Genomic DNA, 16567 nt, shown 5'->3' on the forward strand with positions numbered 1-16567 from the left:
GCTTTGCTGGGTGAGTTACTATACCTGGAAGAGGGCCTAGAGAGTTTACAGCTGCACCTCACTAACAATTTGCTGATTTGCTGGTTGGTGGTACATGCCTTTAATTCCAGCACTCAGGGGCAGAGGCAGGCAGATCTCTGCATTCAAGGCCAGCCTGGTCTCAGTTCCAGGAAAGCTGAGACTATGCAGAGAAAACCCTGTCTCTAAAACAAAAACAAAACATTTACTGTTTCATGTTCATTAAAGGTGTGAGCTCTCCTTTTCTGCTCCTGCCACCAAGCCTGCTGCTGCCATGCCCTAAAAAGACCTCCCTGAACAGCTCCCCACCCCCAAACTGCTGCAGCTCTGACCATACTCAAACTAGCTGTGCAGACCAGGCTGGCCTCTGCTCTGCCTCCCCAGTGCTGGGATTAAAGGCATGAGTCACCATCATTCACTAGGCTGCCCAATTGTTTTTTAAACTGACCTTTCTTCCCACTTCCCACAGCCCTGAGGTAGAGCAGGAGGCAGTATGAGCAAATGGCCAAGGCCATGGGCCTTTCGGTAACAAAGCCAGCTAGCCCCTCCTCACCTGGACAGGCTCCCAGGGGGCTGAACCTCCGGGACAGTCTCAACTGTTATTCCTGTCAGGCAGGGGTCCCCACTGGTGGTGCAGGGGACTATTTCCCAGGGAAAACTGGCCCATACACACACTGGCAGGGCTCTTTCCTTCCCGAAGCCTCCTTCCAGTCAGGCTGGTCCAAAAGCTGTGCATCACCAAGGTACAGAGCCGCTCACCTCCTTCAAAGGTAGACCACAGATGGTGCCACTGCAGCATGGAGCCACCACGAGGGCAACAAGGGTGGCCCAGGAGCTGGCTATGCCATCACAGATCTATACCATAGACCTAACCCTTGGCCCCATCACCCAAGCTCAAACCAGAGAAGCCCCAGCTACCATTACAGATCACGTACTATGGGCAACCTGTGTGAGCCCCTAGTTGGGTCATTCAGCCTGAGCCTGGTTCCCCACCAGCAGGAAGAAGTCAAGGATGCTGCCCTTGTGGGGCTCCTGGCAAGGTAAAGGACTTTAGCTGGGTATTGTTCAACCTCTTCGGAGGCCGTATTAAGTACAGCAAAGTCCAACTTCACAACTTTAAAAGAGGAATGAGTTTGAGGCCTCTCTGGTCTTCAGAGTTTCAGTGAAGCCAAGGCTACATGGACACACACACATACAGAGTTGCAGGAGCTGGAGCTGGTGAGGCTTGCTGGAATAGGACCAGGATGTTGGAAAGAGCATCCGGGGCCTGCTCACCGACACTGGGACTGAAGGGAAGGGAGGGACCTGGCTTGTCATCACTATGGCCTGTGTTTACAGCTATCAAAGCTGGAGACCTGTATGAAGATACTGGGGGAGGGGGCTGCAGTAGGAGACCATCTGTGCTCCTGGATGCCTTTTAAAAATGTGTATGAATGTTTACCTATATATATGAGCACCATGTGTGTCCCTGTTGCTCACAAGGGCCAGGACAGGCTGTTGATGGTTGGAGCCACTGTGTGGGTGCTGAGAACCACACCTAGGTCCAGGTCCTCTGCCAAAGCAACACAGTGCTCTTGACCTTTGAGAGGCTCCTGGTTCGTACGATGGTCATTCCAGTCAGAGAAATGTGACATAGTGCCTCACTTGCTGTTTGAAGTGCTTCCCACTAGGGGTTTGCATGCTGCTGAATGCCACTGGAGGTGACAGCCATGCCGAGGCTAGACCACCCAATTCACGCAGCTGCATCTAACTCGCACTCACTCCTGGGTTTACAGTTTGAAGTAGAGGAAGGACAGCAGCCCACGACCACTGATATAACCCCTGAGGACCAAATGCCCTTATGGATGCTGTGTCCCTACTGTCACAGTTAATCACGACCACCTTCACAGCACCAATGTGGCTTTCACAAAACTGTGCCCCTGAAGCCCATGGTGCACAACGCTGGCCTACTGGATGGAACTGTTTTAACGCGGGACAGAGGGAAAAATGAGCCCCGATGGGAAGTTAGGTCCTCTGCTCTGGCAGGTCCCCACGATGCACAAGGCAGCAGGCACAGAGAGGCAGGCTAGACCAGGAGCTCACAAAGTCACAGCAGGCTCAGAACCCGAGGAAGGCCAGGAACTTCCTCCCTTTTATTAAGTTAGAAAACTACTAAAAGCAACACCCAGGCTCAGACAAGCACCATGGCCAAGTCCTCTGCTATGCGGAGTGATTAGTCCCCATGGCAGAGTCCGTGGGCCAAGACCTGCAAGGCTCCAGCGTCGCTGACCCTATGTGGAGTGAAAAGCAGGCTGGACCTCGGATGAGGGCCAGCCTGAGCCTAGGTCACATCAAGAAGGAGGCTTTGGGCTCTTTCCCAGAGAATGCCATGGGGAGCCCAGGCCCAAAGCCCCGCCTCCTAGTGGGCACTCAGCATCAGAACCAGGCTGAGCTGGGAGGATGCTGAGCATTGACCCCACTGGTCTGTACCGTGACTCCACGTCTGTCAATGGAGTACCCACTCTGGATGCTCCATGCTGATACAGTCATGGCCTGGAAGCCACCAGCTAGGCACCCTGCCCACCCTGTGCCAGACACAAGAGTGCCTGCCCCCCCTACATTGGGCTAGCCAACAAGGGAAGAGACAGAGGTCAACAGTGGCATCAGAAGGCACCTCTGCAAACCTACTGCAGGGACACTGGTAAGGAACCCTTGAGAAACACATTCGGGAAGTTTCTTCGGATCCTTCTTTCTGAGCTAAAGGAGCAATCAGGCAGGATACAGGCTGCCAGCTGGTGCCAAGGAGGAGAGCAGGTGTCACGGGAGTCTTGTCACTAGACCTCACACTGACAGAACTCCAGTAACTGTGGGAACTGCAGTGACCACGGGGTCCCTCTGCCACACTGAGCTCATGACTGCCCTATCTCAGGGGCAGGTGGCTCTTGGGAAAAGGAGCCCAGTGCTACTGGCCAGTATATCCTACTGCTCTTCTATGGCTCCAAGGGCAGGCAACGAGCCCCACCAGCTCCCTGAGGCCTAGAGCCCTGCTGGGGGACACTCAACAGAGTCTGACGGGTCAGCACCATCCATGATAGTTCCCTGGAACTCACCCCTTAGAGGGGACAGGCTAGTGCTTGGCAGTGGGCACACAGGAGAATTCCCCTTGGTCTCTGGGGTCTGGTGCCATCTGCTGATAAAGCCCGTGGATACCATCCAAGGCTGGGTTGTGCTGTGGTACCTTCTGAGGCTAGGTTGCCCTGCAGGTTTCTGTCCCTTACAAAATGTCCTCCGCTGCACACTACTCCCTGATGTCCAGGATACTATGGAGCGACATTCCCACCTCCCACAGGCAGCCCTGAGGTCAAAAGCTGTGTTGCTGGTGCTGAGGGACCCCTGCTGTTCCCCTGCCAGCTCTGCAGAGGTGACCTCAAGGCTTTGCACGAATGTCATCCCCCCAGTCCAGAATTCCTGGTGACAGCCCACGCCTCTGGAAGGTTCTCTCCACACGAGCCGCTGGCAGCCTAGGACGCTCAGGCACAGGTGTCTCTGGAAACCTTCAGTCTCCTGCTAAAGCTCAGGACAGCCTGAACTGCTGCTGCCCGGAGCTGGTGCTGTCAGCTTCCGGTCCCGGCAAGAACCATGCAGTCTGTGGATGAAACACAGGGAGAAGATGAATGTCCATGCTGCTCTGTCCTTGCCTGGCCAGATTCGAGGGGACCCCAGGGCTAGGACTCAGGCACCTGACACCTGACACCTTAATGCCTGGGAGCAGATAAGGCTCCATTGTGTGTCAAGTGCAGCCCTCTACAGTTCAGGAACTAGAGCCACCCCCACCCCCCAACCCTGCCTCCCAGCAGAGTGATACACTCATCTGTCACTCCGCTCCCTCCCTCACAGACCCAGGAGCAAATGCAGCTATGGTTCCCAGGCATCGCCTTCCCTGGAGAAACTGCAGACTTAAGCAAACAATTGCATGGCAGTTGCCCTGGGAAGCACTGGAGACAAAAGGAACTTGTAACACTGAGTTAACAACCAGGACCTTTATTTCATGCAGTGGGGTACGTGACGGAGAACTGATGGGAGACAGCAGTTGGTTGAAGGGGGAGATCAGAAGGAACACGGTGGTCCTGAGAGGAAATGTGGTACTTTAAGAATGTAAACAAAAATGGGCCAGTGAGTCAGGCACAGGAGGCAAGACCGTCCCGTCAGTGATCTGGGAGGACGGCAGGCATGATACACGGCAGATGACAGGCTGTGGACAAGAGACAAGCTCTTTTGTGACCTAAACAAAAACTCCCCCACAGCTTCTAGTTGCCAGGCCATGAGGCAGGCTATGGAGATGTCCTGGTGAACGAGGAGGGACTGACTGTCCTTGTGGCCAGGATGCTTATGTCCCCTGCTGTGTCCTCAGTCACTTGGAGTGTCAGTGGTTGCCCTGGAAATGAGGATGGTGGATGTCTACCTGCCCAGAGAAGGATCCAGGAACCAGACCCCTTGCTGAAGGCTTCATGGAGAAGGATCCTGAAGCAAGAAGGAAACACTGATTTATTACTGGTGTGGTCACGGCTGCGGCAGCATTCCCGCAAAACCCTGGGTCAGTCCTCAGGAGGATGTCGCTCGGCATTTGAGTTAGGAAATGATGGTGGCCAGGCTACAGCTCCTGAACTGATCAAGTTGGGACCCCCTGCAAGACGCAGCAGGACTGGCAGGGGAGGAACCTAAGACAGCAAGAAAGAGGAGGGATGCCCCAGATCTTGTTCCCAGGCATCCCAGCAGTCCAGTCCGCACGGTTCCAGTGGAGGCCATAGCTGGATGTAGCTGAGCTACAAGGGGGCCCCAAGGTCAGGAGGAGGACCTGTGAAGGAAGAGTAGACTCTGCCCCCATCCCTGAATGGCCAGAGGTGCTCATGAGCTCACAGGCCCTGTGCTGAGCTGTGTCCTCATGCAGGCACTGCAGGAAGCAAAACCGGTCAGTACGCTCAACAGTTTAGGGTTGGAACTATGTAGCCTGTATACTGGTATGAGCTACACGGGTACGAAAGCCCAGTACAAGGAACTTTTCTTTAGTTCTGTGTGTTCACAGAAGCATGAGAACAAAACCATAAGCCAGTGCTGAGGTTCCGTGCAAGTTCTTTGTGAGTTATGCCCCAGCACAGCTACAGTTCCCAGAGGCAGGCGGCTGCCGAGTCATAGGACTCCTGCCATCATCTACCTGCAGACATCCCAAATCTTCTAGACACTGGCAGGGCAAGGGGCCGCTGCTTGTCCAGCAGGTCTCTACCAGTCCTGAGACACTCTAAGATAGCCAATCTGAACATCCCAGTGGCATGGATTGCCGGCCCACCATAGACCAGGCTGAGCAACCCAGGGCAGCTTACTGGTTATCCTGCCTCAATATTACGACAAAGAAACACCCAGAACAAGGACTGAGACAGGTAGGCCTAGCTGGCAGGAGAGTGCCACAGAGACGGACACAATGTGAGGGCCAGGGCCCGTCCTAGCACCCTTTATGCTGAAATGTATCCTTCAAAACCTGGGTGAGGACCCCAAACTATGCGCAAAGGATGGTGAGAGCCACCCTCCCCTCCGTGGTTCCTGTGACAGCTGCACACGAGTGACTGTCCTCTGGCTCGCCCCCAGGTCTTAGTCTATGCCCCTAACACTGTCATTTCTTGTCTGTAGCCTGGTTTTCTCGTCTGTGCAATACAATCAATCCTCCAGCTGAAAAGTGACCTTGAAGTCAGTGCCTGTCTGCACTCCTGAGCATGGCAGGCCTTGGCAAGAACCCATCCTGCAGATGCCTCATGCACTTTCTACCTGTGCTAGGTTTTTGTTTTGTTTTGTGTGTCGCCCCCCCCCCTTGGGTCTCACAGAGGCACAAGTGATCACTGCATGAAGGGCATCCCAAGGCACTCTCCTGTCAGCTAGACCTATCCATATAAGTTGGAGGAAGCCCTCAGTCCTGCTCTGGGCTTTTCTTTGTAGTAGTAGTGTTAAGGCAAAGTAAAGTAGACCAGCTGTCTGCAGCAATGAGAGGCTGAGGAGGAACATGGGCTTTGAGGGGGGCTCTGAGGGAACGAAGACAAAAGGACATGGCCAGAGTGGGGCTCCCATCAAGACTTGAAGTGGGTGCCTTGGATGGAGACAGCAGGCATGAGGACAACGGGGAGTCACAGGAGTCCTGAGTAAGGGCTTCAGGGAACTGCTGCCGTGGCCCCTGGAACTACCGTGGAGCCTATAAGGATGGCAGAGTAGCTCTATAAAAACCAGGACAGGTGGAGCTCCCAGGGGATCAGGGATGGTGGCCCTTGCCAGGACCTTCCTCCTGGTTACCTGGCAGACAAGGCTGGATCAGCAGGGCCAGGGTCATTGGAAGGAGACACAGACCAGGCTGAGCATCCCAGGACAGCTTAATGGTTCATACTATAGTGTGGGTTGAATGTCAAAGAGGCGGCAGGCATGCTGTGTCTTGGCCCCTTCTGGTCTCCTCCATGCCGCCGCGGCACCCCAAGGAGCACCTGATGAGCCGCTGCTTGGCCAGGCTCCTGTTTTCCTGTCACTTCACACACTCATGGTATTGATGACAGCGGCAGGGCTCAGACACCCGTTCTGTGGTTTAAGTCCTGCTCTGAGGATCAGAATGGCTGCCTGCTTTACAGAAGGCCTTCATTCATCCCATAACCTCACACAGGGGACAGATAGTCCCCCTCCCACTGGCAAGCCCAAAGCTGTACCAGAAGAAGTAGGATATGAGCAGGCTGTCTATCCCTAAAACTCATCATCCTGCTGCTCATCAGTCCTTCCGTGGGAGATGTGGCAACCATTCTCCAGACAAGCCAGAGGGGTTCCTCTGCCCTCCCTCCTCACCTGGCTGGGCTCGAAGGTGCCTCTCATGCAGGCAGGTGCTTCCAGGTGCTGACAAAGGCCGTGGGGATGAGAGAGTAGGGCACGGTGGTGACGCAGTTCCATGTGTCTGAAGTGGGGTCATAGCAGTCCAGGGTCTTACACCTCTGGGTCCCGAAGTAGCCTCCCACCACATACAGCTTGTTGCCCGAAGCCAGGGCATGACAGGACATGCGTTTGGCAGTCATATCCCCAATCCGAGTCCACTGGTTGGTCTCACAGTCGAAGCGGTAGGCTGAGGCTGCTGTGTACTCTGTGTCACCTCCCATGATGAAGATCTGGCTGCCCAGGACGGCGGCAGCTGTGTATCGCCAAGGCTGGGGACACTCCGCCTTGATTGTCCACCGGTTCTCCGAGGGGTCAAAACACTGGACTTTGGACACCATGTCCCGGTGGATGCTGGTCCCTCCGAACACAAAGAGCTTCAGCTTGGCGCTCACCACTGCAGCATTGCTGACGCCATCTCTCATCGGGGCCACCATAGTCCACTTATTAGCCACGGGGTCATATTTCTCTACTTGTTTCAGAGAGACGGAAGGGGAGGCAGGGAAAATACCTGCTAGAGATGTATGTCCCCCCACCACGTAGAGACAGTTCTCCAGCTCAGCTGAGCCATGGCCAAAGCGGGCAATCAGCATGGGGGCTGCCTTGGACCATTCCTCGTGGACAGTGTCATACACCCAGACATCCTTAGAGACCCCATTCTCAGAGCCCCTCCCTCCTGTCACATAGACCTTGCAACCAATCGCAGAGGCGCTGAACTCCTTCCGGGGGCTTGGCAGATCTGCCTTGGGGATAATCTCCTTGGCTTTGTGGTCCACTTGGTAGATCTTGTCACACATGAAGGTCTGGCCTCCTAGGATGAGCAGAGTGTGACCTGCCTTTCGTGGCCGGGCAAAGGGACTGGTGACCACACCGTCATTCTGCAAGATCTTGGTCTTGCAGTGGAAGGCCTCATCTATGATAAGCTTGGTGCGCTCGTCCCCCATGAGGAGGGCCTCCCCGGATACTGCCTCCTTCAGGCAGTCGGAGGGCAGCAGGGCCAGCCGCACACTGCGTAGGAGCAGTGGCAGGTGAGCCTTCCTCTGCTCCGGCTCATGCTTCACCCACTGCAGGATGGCCTCAAAGACCACGCGTTCATCCTCAGTCTCCAGTTCGTCACTGGAGACGAGGTCCAGCAGCGTGTCCTTAGACAAGCTGTTGAAGTCCTCACTCTGCCGCACCGTCTCAAAGTGCACCAGGCACATGCGGCAGGAGAACTCATAGAGCCGTCGGCACTGGTGGGCATCGGACAGCAGCATCATGCCCAGGCAGTTGGAGGGGGAAAGGTTCTTCTCAAGGAACTCGGCAGCCGCATCCCGGACGTCGTGGAACTGTAGCATGTCACCAGCCTCCAGCAGCGACTCTGCGTTCTCCTCATTGATGACGATTCGGGAGGAGTAGGCGAAGTCCAGCAGCAGTTCCAGCACCTCAGGGTGCAGGTTGTCCTGGAAGTTGACCGTATCATCCCTGCTTTCCCTCAGGCCGTGGCTGAACATGGCCTCAAAGTATCGGCTGGAGGCAGCCAGCACTGCACGATGGCAGGGAAAGGCTCGGTCACCAGCCCAGAGTGTGACGTCGGTGAACATACGGTGTTTACGCAGAGTATTGAGGTGGGCCAGCACACAGTCAGGATGCGAGGCCTTGTGGAAGAGGGAGATATTCATGGAGCCTGTGCTGCTCCGAGACTTGCGGGTCTCGTGAACACTGACAGACATGGTGCACCAACCTGCAGGGGGAATGACACCAGTAAGAGGAATGACACCAGTAAGAGAGAATCCCACGCCCTCTGCATAGCAACCTCTTCATGCTCAACTCCAAATGTCCCACTCTCTCCCTTCCCTCTTCTGCCCAGCTCTGGGGAACCAAGCTTTCCTTCCTGCATCCCCAAAGATGTTGTAGGCAAGAAAGCCCTGGGCCTCACCCTCTCCTGCACAGACTAGCTTTGTTCTGCCAGGACTAGGACTGTGACACACCTCTGATTGCAGGGGTATGTAAGCACCCAAATTCATCTCAGGATCTACAATACACACACATACACACACAAACACACACACACACACACACACACACACACACACACACACACACACCTACCTACCAGTACTAAGCTCCAGTATTGGCATGCCTGGCAACATGGTCCTAAATAAAGATCCAAATTCCTTGATGCCATTGGTTAGGAACAGGGACCCTAAAGACATCTGGGCCATTACTGTGTGGTATTGGGAAAACTAGTTTACCTCAAGGCATTTTCCCTCAACAATAAAGTACCAATAAAAGCAGAAGGCACTTTATGGTGTTTGGAAGTTACATCAGAACACTGCACTTACAACAGCCCAGATGTCCCCATTTACCCAGTCAACTATCTCACTGTTGCTGTCCCTACACTGTCCTGAATGAACACACAGGTAGGCATTCCAATCTTAGGCTATCGGTAGACTATACTTAAGTCCGAGTTATGTTTTTTTGTGGTTTTGTTTGTTTGGTTGGTTGTTTTGGTTTTGTTTTGTTTTGTTTTTTTGGTGCTTTGAGACAAGGTCTCTCTATGTAACACTGTTATGTCCTGGAACTCCCTTTATAAAGCAGTCTGGCCTCAAACTCAGAGATCTGTCAGTCTCTGCCTCCCCAGTGCTAGTATGAAAGGAGTGAGCCACCAGATCGAGCAGGTCTGAGTTTTTAATGACTTACTATTTTCTATAAAAAGCCATGTTGAAGGCTCTGATCAAATGTGCTGGGTGTGGGTGACTCTTGGAACTGTGAAGGTCACCAAAGCTGAGGTACTAGAGGTGTATGCAGGCAGTGCTGCTCAGTCCCACCAGAAGTCCCAGAGGTGGAGGTCAATGTCTAGCACACACTTAGAACTCACTAAGCAGATGAACTTAAGTGGACATAAAGCACGAGTCCCATGACTGCACCAGTGCCATCGACCATTCTAGTCACAGATGAGCAGACAGAGGGCCTCACACAGATGCTCCCACCTTCTGTGGAAAAAGCAGCCCTGTATACACACTTGTAACACTTATATACCCTCACAGGTGCCGGGCCTCGGTGTACACAGCGCCCACAAGACCCTAGTTTACATTCCCACACCACAAAAACAAGACATGCAACTAAAGGCACTGGCCTGCTTTACACTTAAAATGCAAACCAATACGGAGTGATGACTCAGCAGTTAAAACCAATGGCTGCTCTTCCAGAGGACTTGAGTTTGATTTCCAATAGTCACAAGCTCACAACCTTGTGTAAACTCCAGTCCCAAGAGATCTGACACCCTCTTGCAGCCTCTGTGAGAGCAAAGACACAGACATAACACATGCAGGCAAAGCAGCCACATGGCTCAGCAGTAAGGGCAGTGTGTTGTTCCTCCGGAGGACCTGAATTTGGCTCCCAGCATCTGTGTCATGTAGCTCCAGCATCAGGAGAGCCAACACCTCCAAGGGCACCCGCACTCATGTACACACATCCCTACACAGCATACACACATACTTTTAAAAAAAAGACAAGAGCCTTTCTCTCTGGGCACTGTGACACACGCCTTTCATCCTAGCACTTACTTGGAAGGCCAAGCCAGGTAGAACTGGATCTCTGTGAGTGAGGTTAGCCTGGTTTACATAGAGAGCCAGGCTTCATAGAGAGACCCTGTCTCAAAAAGAAAGAAAGAAGAAAGGGAGGGAGGGAGGGAGGGAGGGAGGGAGGGAGGGAGGGAGGGAGGGAGGGAGAAAAGAGAAAGAGACAAAGACAGACTAAAAACAGAATCAACTGAAATTCAGTTGATCAGAAGTGTTTATATTTTTAGTGTATACACATTTTATTTTGGTTTTGTTTTCAATGCTGTTTGTGGTTTTTTTTGAGAGCAGGCTGGCCTTGAACTCAGGTCAGCTTCCCTGAATCCTGAGATTAAAGGCCTGCACCACCAAGCTAAGTTCTCAGCACATTTTTATGAAAAGATTTATTTGTTTTTGAGACAGGGTCTCACTCAGCATCTTCTGAGGTAGCCTCCTGAAGGCTGAATCACAGGCACAAGCCACAACTAGCTCTTGTGGAGAGTCTGGAGTGAAGTCATAAGAGTTAGGGTGAGCTGTGCCCTTGTCTCAGTCAGCTTCAAGGCTCTGGGATCACAACGCTTGCTCTGCCTGGCCCACACCTCCCCACAGGAATAGGCTGAAATGGATGTGGTCTAGACTGGACTGGGGAGCAGTGTTTGGTAATACATAGATTTCCTTTTCAGGTCACCAAACATTCCTGCCTCAAGTTTCCCACAAAGAGCAGCTAACACTCACCCCTGAGCTCACCCCAACAGGGCAGGACAGACCTGCTTCCAGAACCTGTAAGACACACAGGTCAGGTGGACAGCCTAGCTTTTTCCATCTGCTACTGAGGTCAACATCAACTGTGCTGCGGTACCGTGTCCCTGACATCATTCCCTCATATTGTCAGTGAGGTCACAGGTGAGTCCCACACACTAGCTCCCACCCTGACTTGCCTTGCCAGAACTTGGGAAGAGAAGGGAGATAGGAACTGCCTTAGGATGGGCAAACCATCATAGACTTTCGTTTTCAAGACAGGGTCTCATTGCCTCGCCCAGACTGACCGTAAACTTGCAATCCTCAGCCTCTAGGTGCTGAGATAACAGGAATGGGAAGCCACACCCTGCCCCACCACAGAACTTCTCACTTAGCACCTGGCAATGCCAATGGTAAGCACACTTGAAGAAGGATGGCCACATCAGCCTCCATAATTGATAGTTCCAGGATGACTGCAACTTGAGATCAACCGCACAGTCTCACACACTGATGATGCCACCAATTGCTTTCTCCACTGCAGTGGGGAAGCCTGGGACAGTTCAGGCCGTGGACCTTGCTGGGCCCTACCCAGGGCAACAGCTCTGCCTACTCAGGGGCGGTACAGAGCAGGAGGGAAAGGGTCAAGGCCTGTGAAATCCACTGAGAATAAAGCAACCCTGCAAAGCATCTGCAGGGAGTTCTGGTCAGGAAGAGGCCAACTTACAACTGCCAAGTGGCCAAAGCCATGTTGTGCTTACAGAATTTGTAAGAAATTTTAAAGAAATAATGGTTTCATTGCTACATTTTTCATACTTCATTCTTCTTTGCTCATATCTGCCCCTCCCCCCATGCCTTCTGCTGGTCCCCTCTCCCCCCACAAAATAAGTCACCTTCAGCTTCTGGTAGACACACACATGTAAGTAAATCCTCCGGAGGACAAGGTACCATTGTCTTTCTCCCCAGCCGCACCCCACTGCCCTCTCTTGCTGGACATGACAGAAGTTTGAATCCTGAGACCCAAGCACACCTGTTGTAGTCAGGATGGGTGAGGTTACACTGCAGCAAACACCCCTCAGACGGTGGAACCACATGGTTGTGGTTAGCTTCATCTTACTGAACTCACTTTGGGGTCACTCCCAGAGACCCAAAGAGAGCTGTCACCAAGCCACCAGTCACCAAGCCAAAGGGAAAACCCATGGCAGTGGTGATTAAGAGCCTGGCCTGGAAGGACACACCATTTCATCCTTATCTCAGTGGCCAAAACCAGTCACACAACTTGACTGGCCCAGAGAAAGCCACGAGGTGTAACCCTGTCATTTGCCCACTATCTGTAACTCAGACGGGACAGAACTGCTCATGGAGAGCCCTGTGTGTGCTAACTTACCTAACCTGACACTGCAATAGCATCTGCAGGTTGGGAAAGCAGGCAGGGATGTTGAGAAACTCAACCAAAGGTTCACAGTGACTGGGGCACCAGGTCTCTGGCTTGGGTCACTAGAACCTCCCCATGTGACACCAACACCACACGGCTGAGGAAGACATGGCATTAGACTCTAGATCTGACTTAACTCCCCCTGAACCACAGGGTTGAAGAGGAAGGCCTTAGCCTGGCATGTCACCAGACTCTGGTATCAGGTCACTGCTCTCCACCCACAAAGCAACCTTTCTCACCCAGGCTCCATCTACTTAGGACAATTAACATTAGAGAAAGTGTGCCCTGTGCCCCAAGACAGCCATAGCAGAAATGAATTCACTTCTGTCCTGAGCTCAGTAGGGAGCTGCCTCCTGTCACTGGGTCCTGTGTTTAAAAATGCTGCCTTGGGGACAGGATGGGAGCTGCCCAGAGTTTAACACCAACCCAAGAGGATTGGTCCGCTTCTCACCAAGGATAAAACTGTAATGGGGGATGTCTGTCTGTCTGCCTGCATGCCACGGTACTCCACACCATGATAGACTGAGCCTCTGAACTGCAAGCGAGCCCCTGCAATGAAATGTTTTCTTTGTAAGAGCTGCCATGCTCATGGTGTCTCCTCACAGCAATAGAAACCTAACTAAGACAGGAGTTGGTACGAGCAATGGGGGAATTGCTGACCATACTTTTGCTTAAAGCATTATGGACTCTGGTATTCTGGGTTAGGATGCAATGCAATGCTTTAAGCACTACTTAACGGGGCACACTAGGAGCATGGAAGACAATGGTGTTGATAATGATTTGAAACGTCTGGAGCTGGCTCAAGGGCTTTCAGAGAAGAATTTTAATATGTTGCCTAGAAATCATTTTTGTGATATTTTGGTGAAGGAAGTAGCCGCTTTTTATCCTTGTCTAAGAGTCTGCCTGAGACTAGAGTGAAGCGTTTCAGATTAATTCTGTTGGCAGAAGAAATCTCAAAACAGCCTAGTATAGACTCTGTCGTGGGGATATTAATGGTAACTCTAATGAAGATTTATAATGAAAGGAGCAAGCTAAGCAAAGAAAAACATTTGAGGAGAAATTGCACCAAAAAGTGGAATGGAGCTAAATCTCTGTGAATTCAGGGCCAGCCTGGTCTACAGAACAAGTTTCAGGACGGCCAAGCTTAGGCAGTGAAAGACGGAAAGCTGGTGGAGATGTAATTAAACAAGGGGGCCATGTTCCAGTCCCAGCATGCGGCAGAGCTTGGTAGCCTTGGCCAAGTGGTTCTGGCTTTAGTCAAGGATGGAAGAATGGAGTTAAGAACCTGTGGGTCTGACTAGCTGGGGCTGAATAATCAGCTGTGATTAACAAGATATCAGAACTACTAAAAACTTTACCTTGCTGGGATACTTGATGCTGATAGGCTGGAGCTAAGAAATTAGTGGTGATTAAGAAGAGACCAGCATCGCTGAGATGAAATCTTCTGGGAAGTGTTTCCTGAGAGCACTGAGAAGCTGTGTTCCAAAGACAGCCAAGGTTGTACCTCATGCTGGCAGCTGGACTTGCTAATGTGCGAGAGTCTCCCAGGTGGTACTGGTTTTGAAGGCATGAAGAGGTCATGGAGAGCAGCTGAGGCTCGGCACTGTGAGAGGCCAGGAGAGGCCATTGTGAAGGTGCAGCCTCAGGGGCAGTTGAAGGACCTGGACTGAAGGGGTCATGCAGAGAAGTTGAGGCTTGGCACCATGAAGAGGGCCTTTGAGAGGCTATTGGTGAAAGCACAACTCAGTAGCAGTAGAAGACCCCAGTGTTTCCGAGATGGCAGTACCATGGGATGACCACCAAAAATAGCAGTAACAGTGGAATGGAGCCAGCTAGAGCCTGGAAGGACGAGCTGTATAGGGCAGAGCCGGAGAAGTCACCCAAGCTCTTTGGAGTCCACAAGACCGTGAGTGGGTCTCAGATATTGGACAGTTGGAATTTTGTAATTACCCAAGATGTTAGGGATGCCAGAGTCGTGGGATACCTGCCAAGGAGAGCTGCTAACAGGGGGGTGGAACCAGCCCAAGAGAAAGAACTGTGTTCCAGTCCACAAAGTTGAATGGAATTGGAGATATGGAGAGCATTTCAACATCAGACATGGAGTTCGCCCAGCTAGTTTTGATCTTGCTTTGGTGCATTATTTCCTCACTGTTTTAAAATGGTAACATATATCCTATGCCGTTATGTGTTGGAAGTATGTGATGTGCTTTTTGATTTGACTTTACAGGGGATTACAGTTAAGACATTATATGAATCTCAGGAGACTTTGAACTTTGTATTTTTAAACATTGTTGAGATTGTGGGGCCTTTTGAAATCGGTCTAGATGCATTTTGCATTATAATATCATTAAAGGTTTATGAGGGGGACTGTAAAGGGGGGGGGGCCTGGCTGCTGTTCCAAAGGACCTGTCAGTTCCGAGCACCCACATAGGAGCTCACCACCATTTATTTTTATTTATTATTATTATAATTATTATTAGTTTTACAAGACAGGGTTTCTCTGTATTGTTTTGGAGCCTGTCCTGGAACTCACTCTGTAGACCAGGCTGGCCTCGAACTCACAGAGATCCGCCTGCCTCTGCCTCCCGAGTGCTGGGATTAAAGTCATGCACCACCACCGCCGGGCACTCACAACCATTTATAACTACAGTTGCAGAGACCCAACACCTTCTTCTGGTCTCCCCAGGCACCCAGCATGAAAACGGTACAGGACATACATACAAATAATGTAAACACATAATTTTTTTCAAAATGTAATAGGGGCAATGGGTGTATGTAGCTCAGTTGGCTCAGGGCTTGCAGATACAAGACAGTGGGGGTTGGATCCTAGCACGTCTCGAAAAATGGGATGTGATAGCACACACCTATATTCTCAGCACTGGAGAGGTTGCCATATCAGAAGTTCAAGGTTACTATGACTACGTATCTAATTTGAGGCTAGCCTGGGCTACATAAGACCCTGTAAAAATACTAGTTTCTTAGTTTTTAGGTGGCCCAGTAGCTAAAGATTTCTGCCAAGCCTGATGACCTGAAATCAATTCCAAGAACATGCATGGAAGAAGAAGAGAATCAACTTTTGCTACTAACCTTCAGACCACCACATGCATACACACGCACGCACACACGTGCAAATACATAAATGTTAAAACTAAACTTAAACAGAATAGGCAAATTCCGGAGGAAAGTTGCAAAGGGGTTTATGAGGCAGCATCAAGAAAAACTGCTCTTAACCACAAAAACAGACTTCTACATTGTTATAGTGGTACTGGGATCACAGCACAGGTCAAATCCCTGGTATCAAGTAAAACACGCCCAATCAAATCACTGCAGCTAAGGACACTTTATAATGCTGTTTTTACCTCCACTACACATGGGGCACTTCCCTAATTATTCTCGTATTGTTTGAGGGTACCGCATTTTCAATATTACCCCAAACCCAAGTAGCATTGCTTTGATCCAATTACAGCTTTCTCCTGAGATAAAGAATGAAAGCTGTCTCATTGTCTTGCAAGTTCTGTATGTCAGGTGACCACAAGCCATGCTTCTGCTGTCCCTCCAAAGAGGCTTCTTGCAGCCACAGGAGCAAGCACAGACTCAGGTCCATCAGGGCAGACAGCAGGTGTCACTCGGCTCCCACCTGCCACCACCTGCCCCTCCTCCAGTCTCAGCCCAGGTCTCCAGGCCCAGCTGGGGCTCCAGATGGAGCATGGCCAGGAGAAAGCACACCGGTCGGCGCTCCAGCCCCAGAGCGAGCAACCTGAGCACTCTTCTCCATCTGCAGAAGTCACTTCCTCCCTTCACTCAGCCAGAGTGAGGCAGGGACAGAACAGTGCAGCCCCTCACAGCACAGCAGACACCCAGGGCTGCAGGACTCACAGGCGCCTGGGTGCTGAGGGAGAGGCCGCCTCTCCTG

At 51.7% G+C, this 16567-nt stretch overlaps 1 protein-coding gene across 3 annotated transcripts in view; it reads right to left on the reverse strand.

Moving 5' to 3' along the window:
* Positions 1-2115: 2115 nt before the first annotated feature.
* The window catches only part of Klhl25 (kelch like family member 25), a 42128-nt gene continuing 27676 nt past the window's right edge, over positions 2116-16567 (reverse strand). For 2 of the 3 annotated variants that reach the window (XM_040730129.1, XM_021231639.2), the window contains exons 2-3: positions 6865-8668; positions 4023-4518 (exon numbers count right to left, since the gene is read on the reverse strand). In XM_040730129.1, coding sequence (XP_040586063.1) covers positions 6888-8657 — 1770 coding nt within the window. In that variant the 5' untranslated portion in view covers positions 8658-8668 and the 3' untranslated portion in view covers positions 4023-4518; positions 6865-6887. Of the gene's footprint in view, positions 3644-4022; positions 4519-6864; positions 8669-16567 lie in introns of those variants that run through there. The other variant, XM_005077773.4, reaches the window with a different exon arrangement.

This window comes from Mesocricetus auratus, unplaced genomic scaffold (genome assembly GCF_017639785.1).
Source record: "Mesocricetus auratus isolate SY011 unplaced genomic scaffold, BCM_Maur_2.0 Super-Scaffold_4256, whole genome shotgun sequence".
Classification (NCBI taxonomy): domain Eukaryota; kingdom Metazoa; phylum Chordata; class Mammalia; order Rodentia; family Cricetidae; genus Mesocricetus; species Mesocricetus auratus.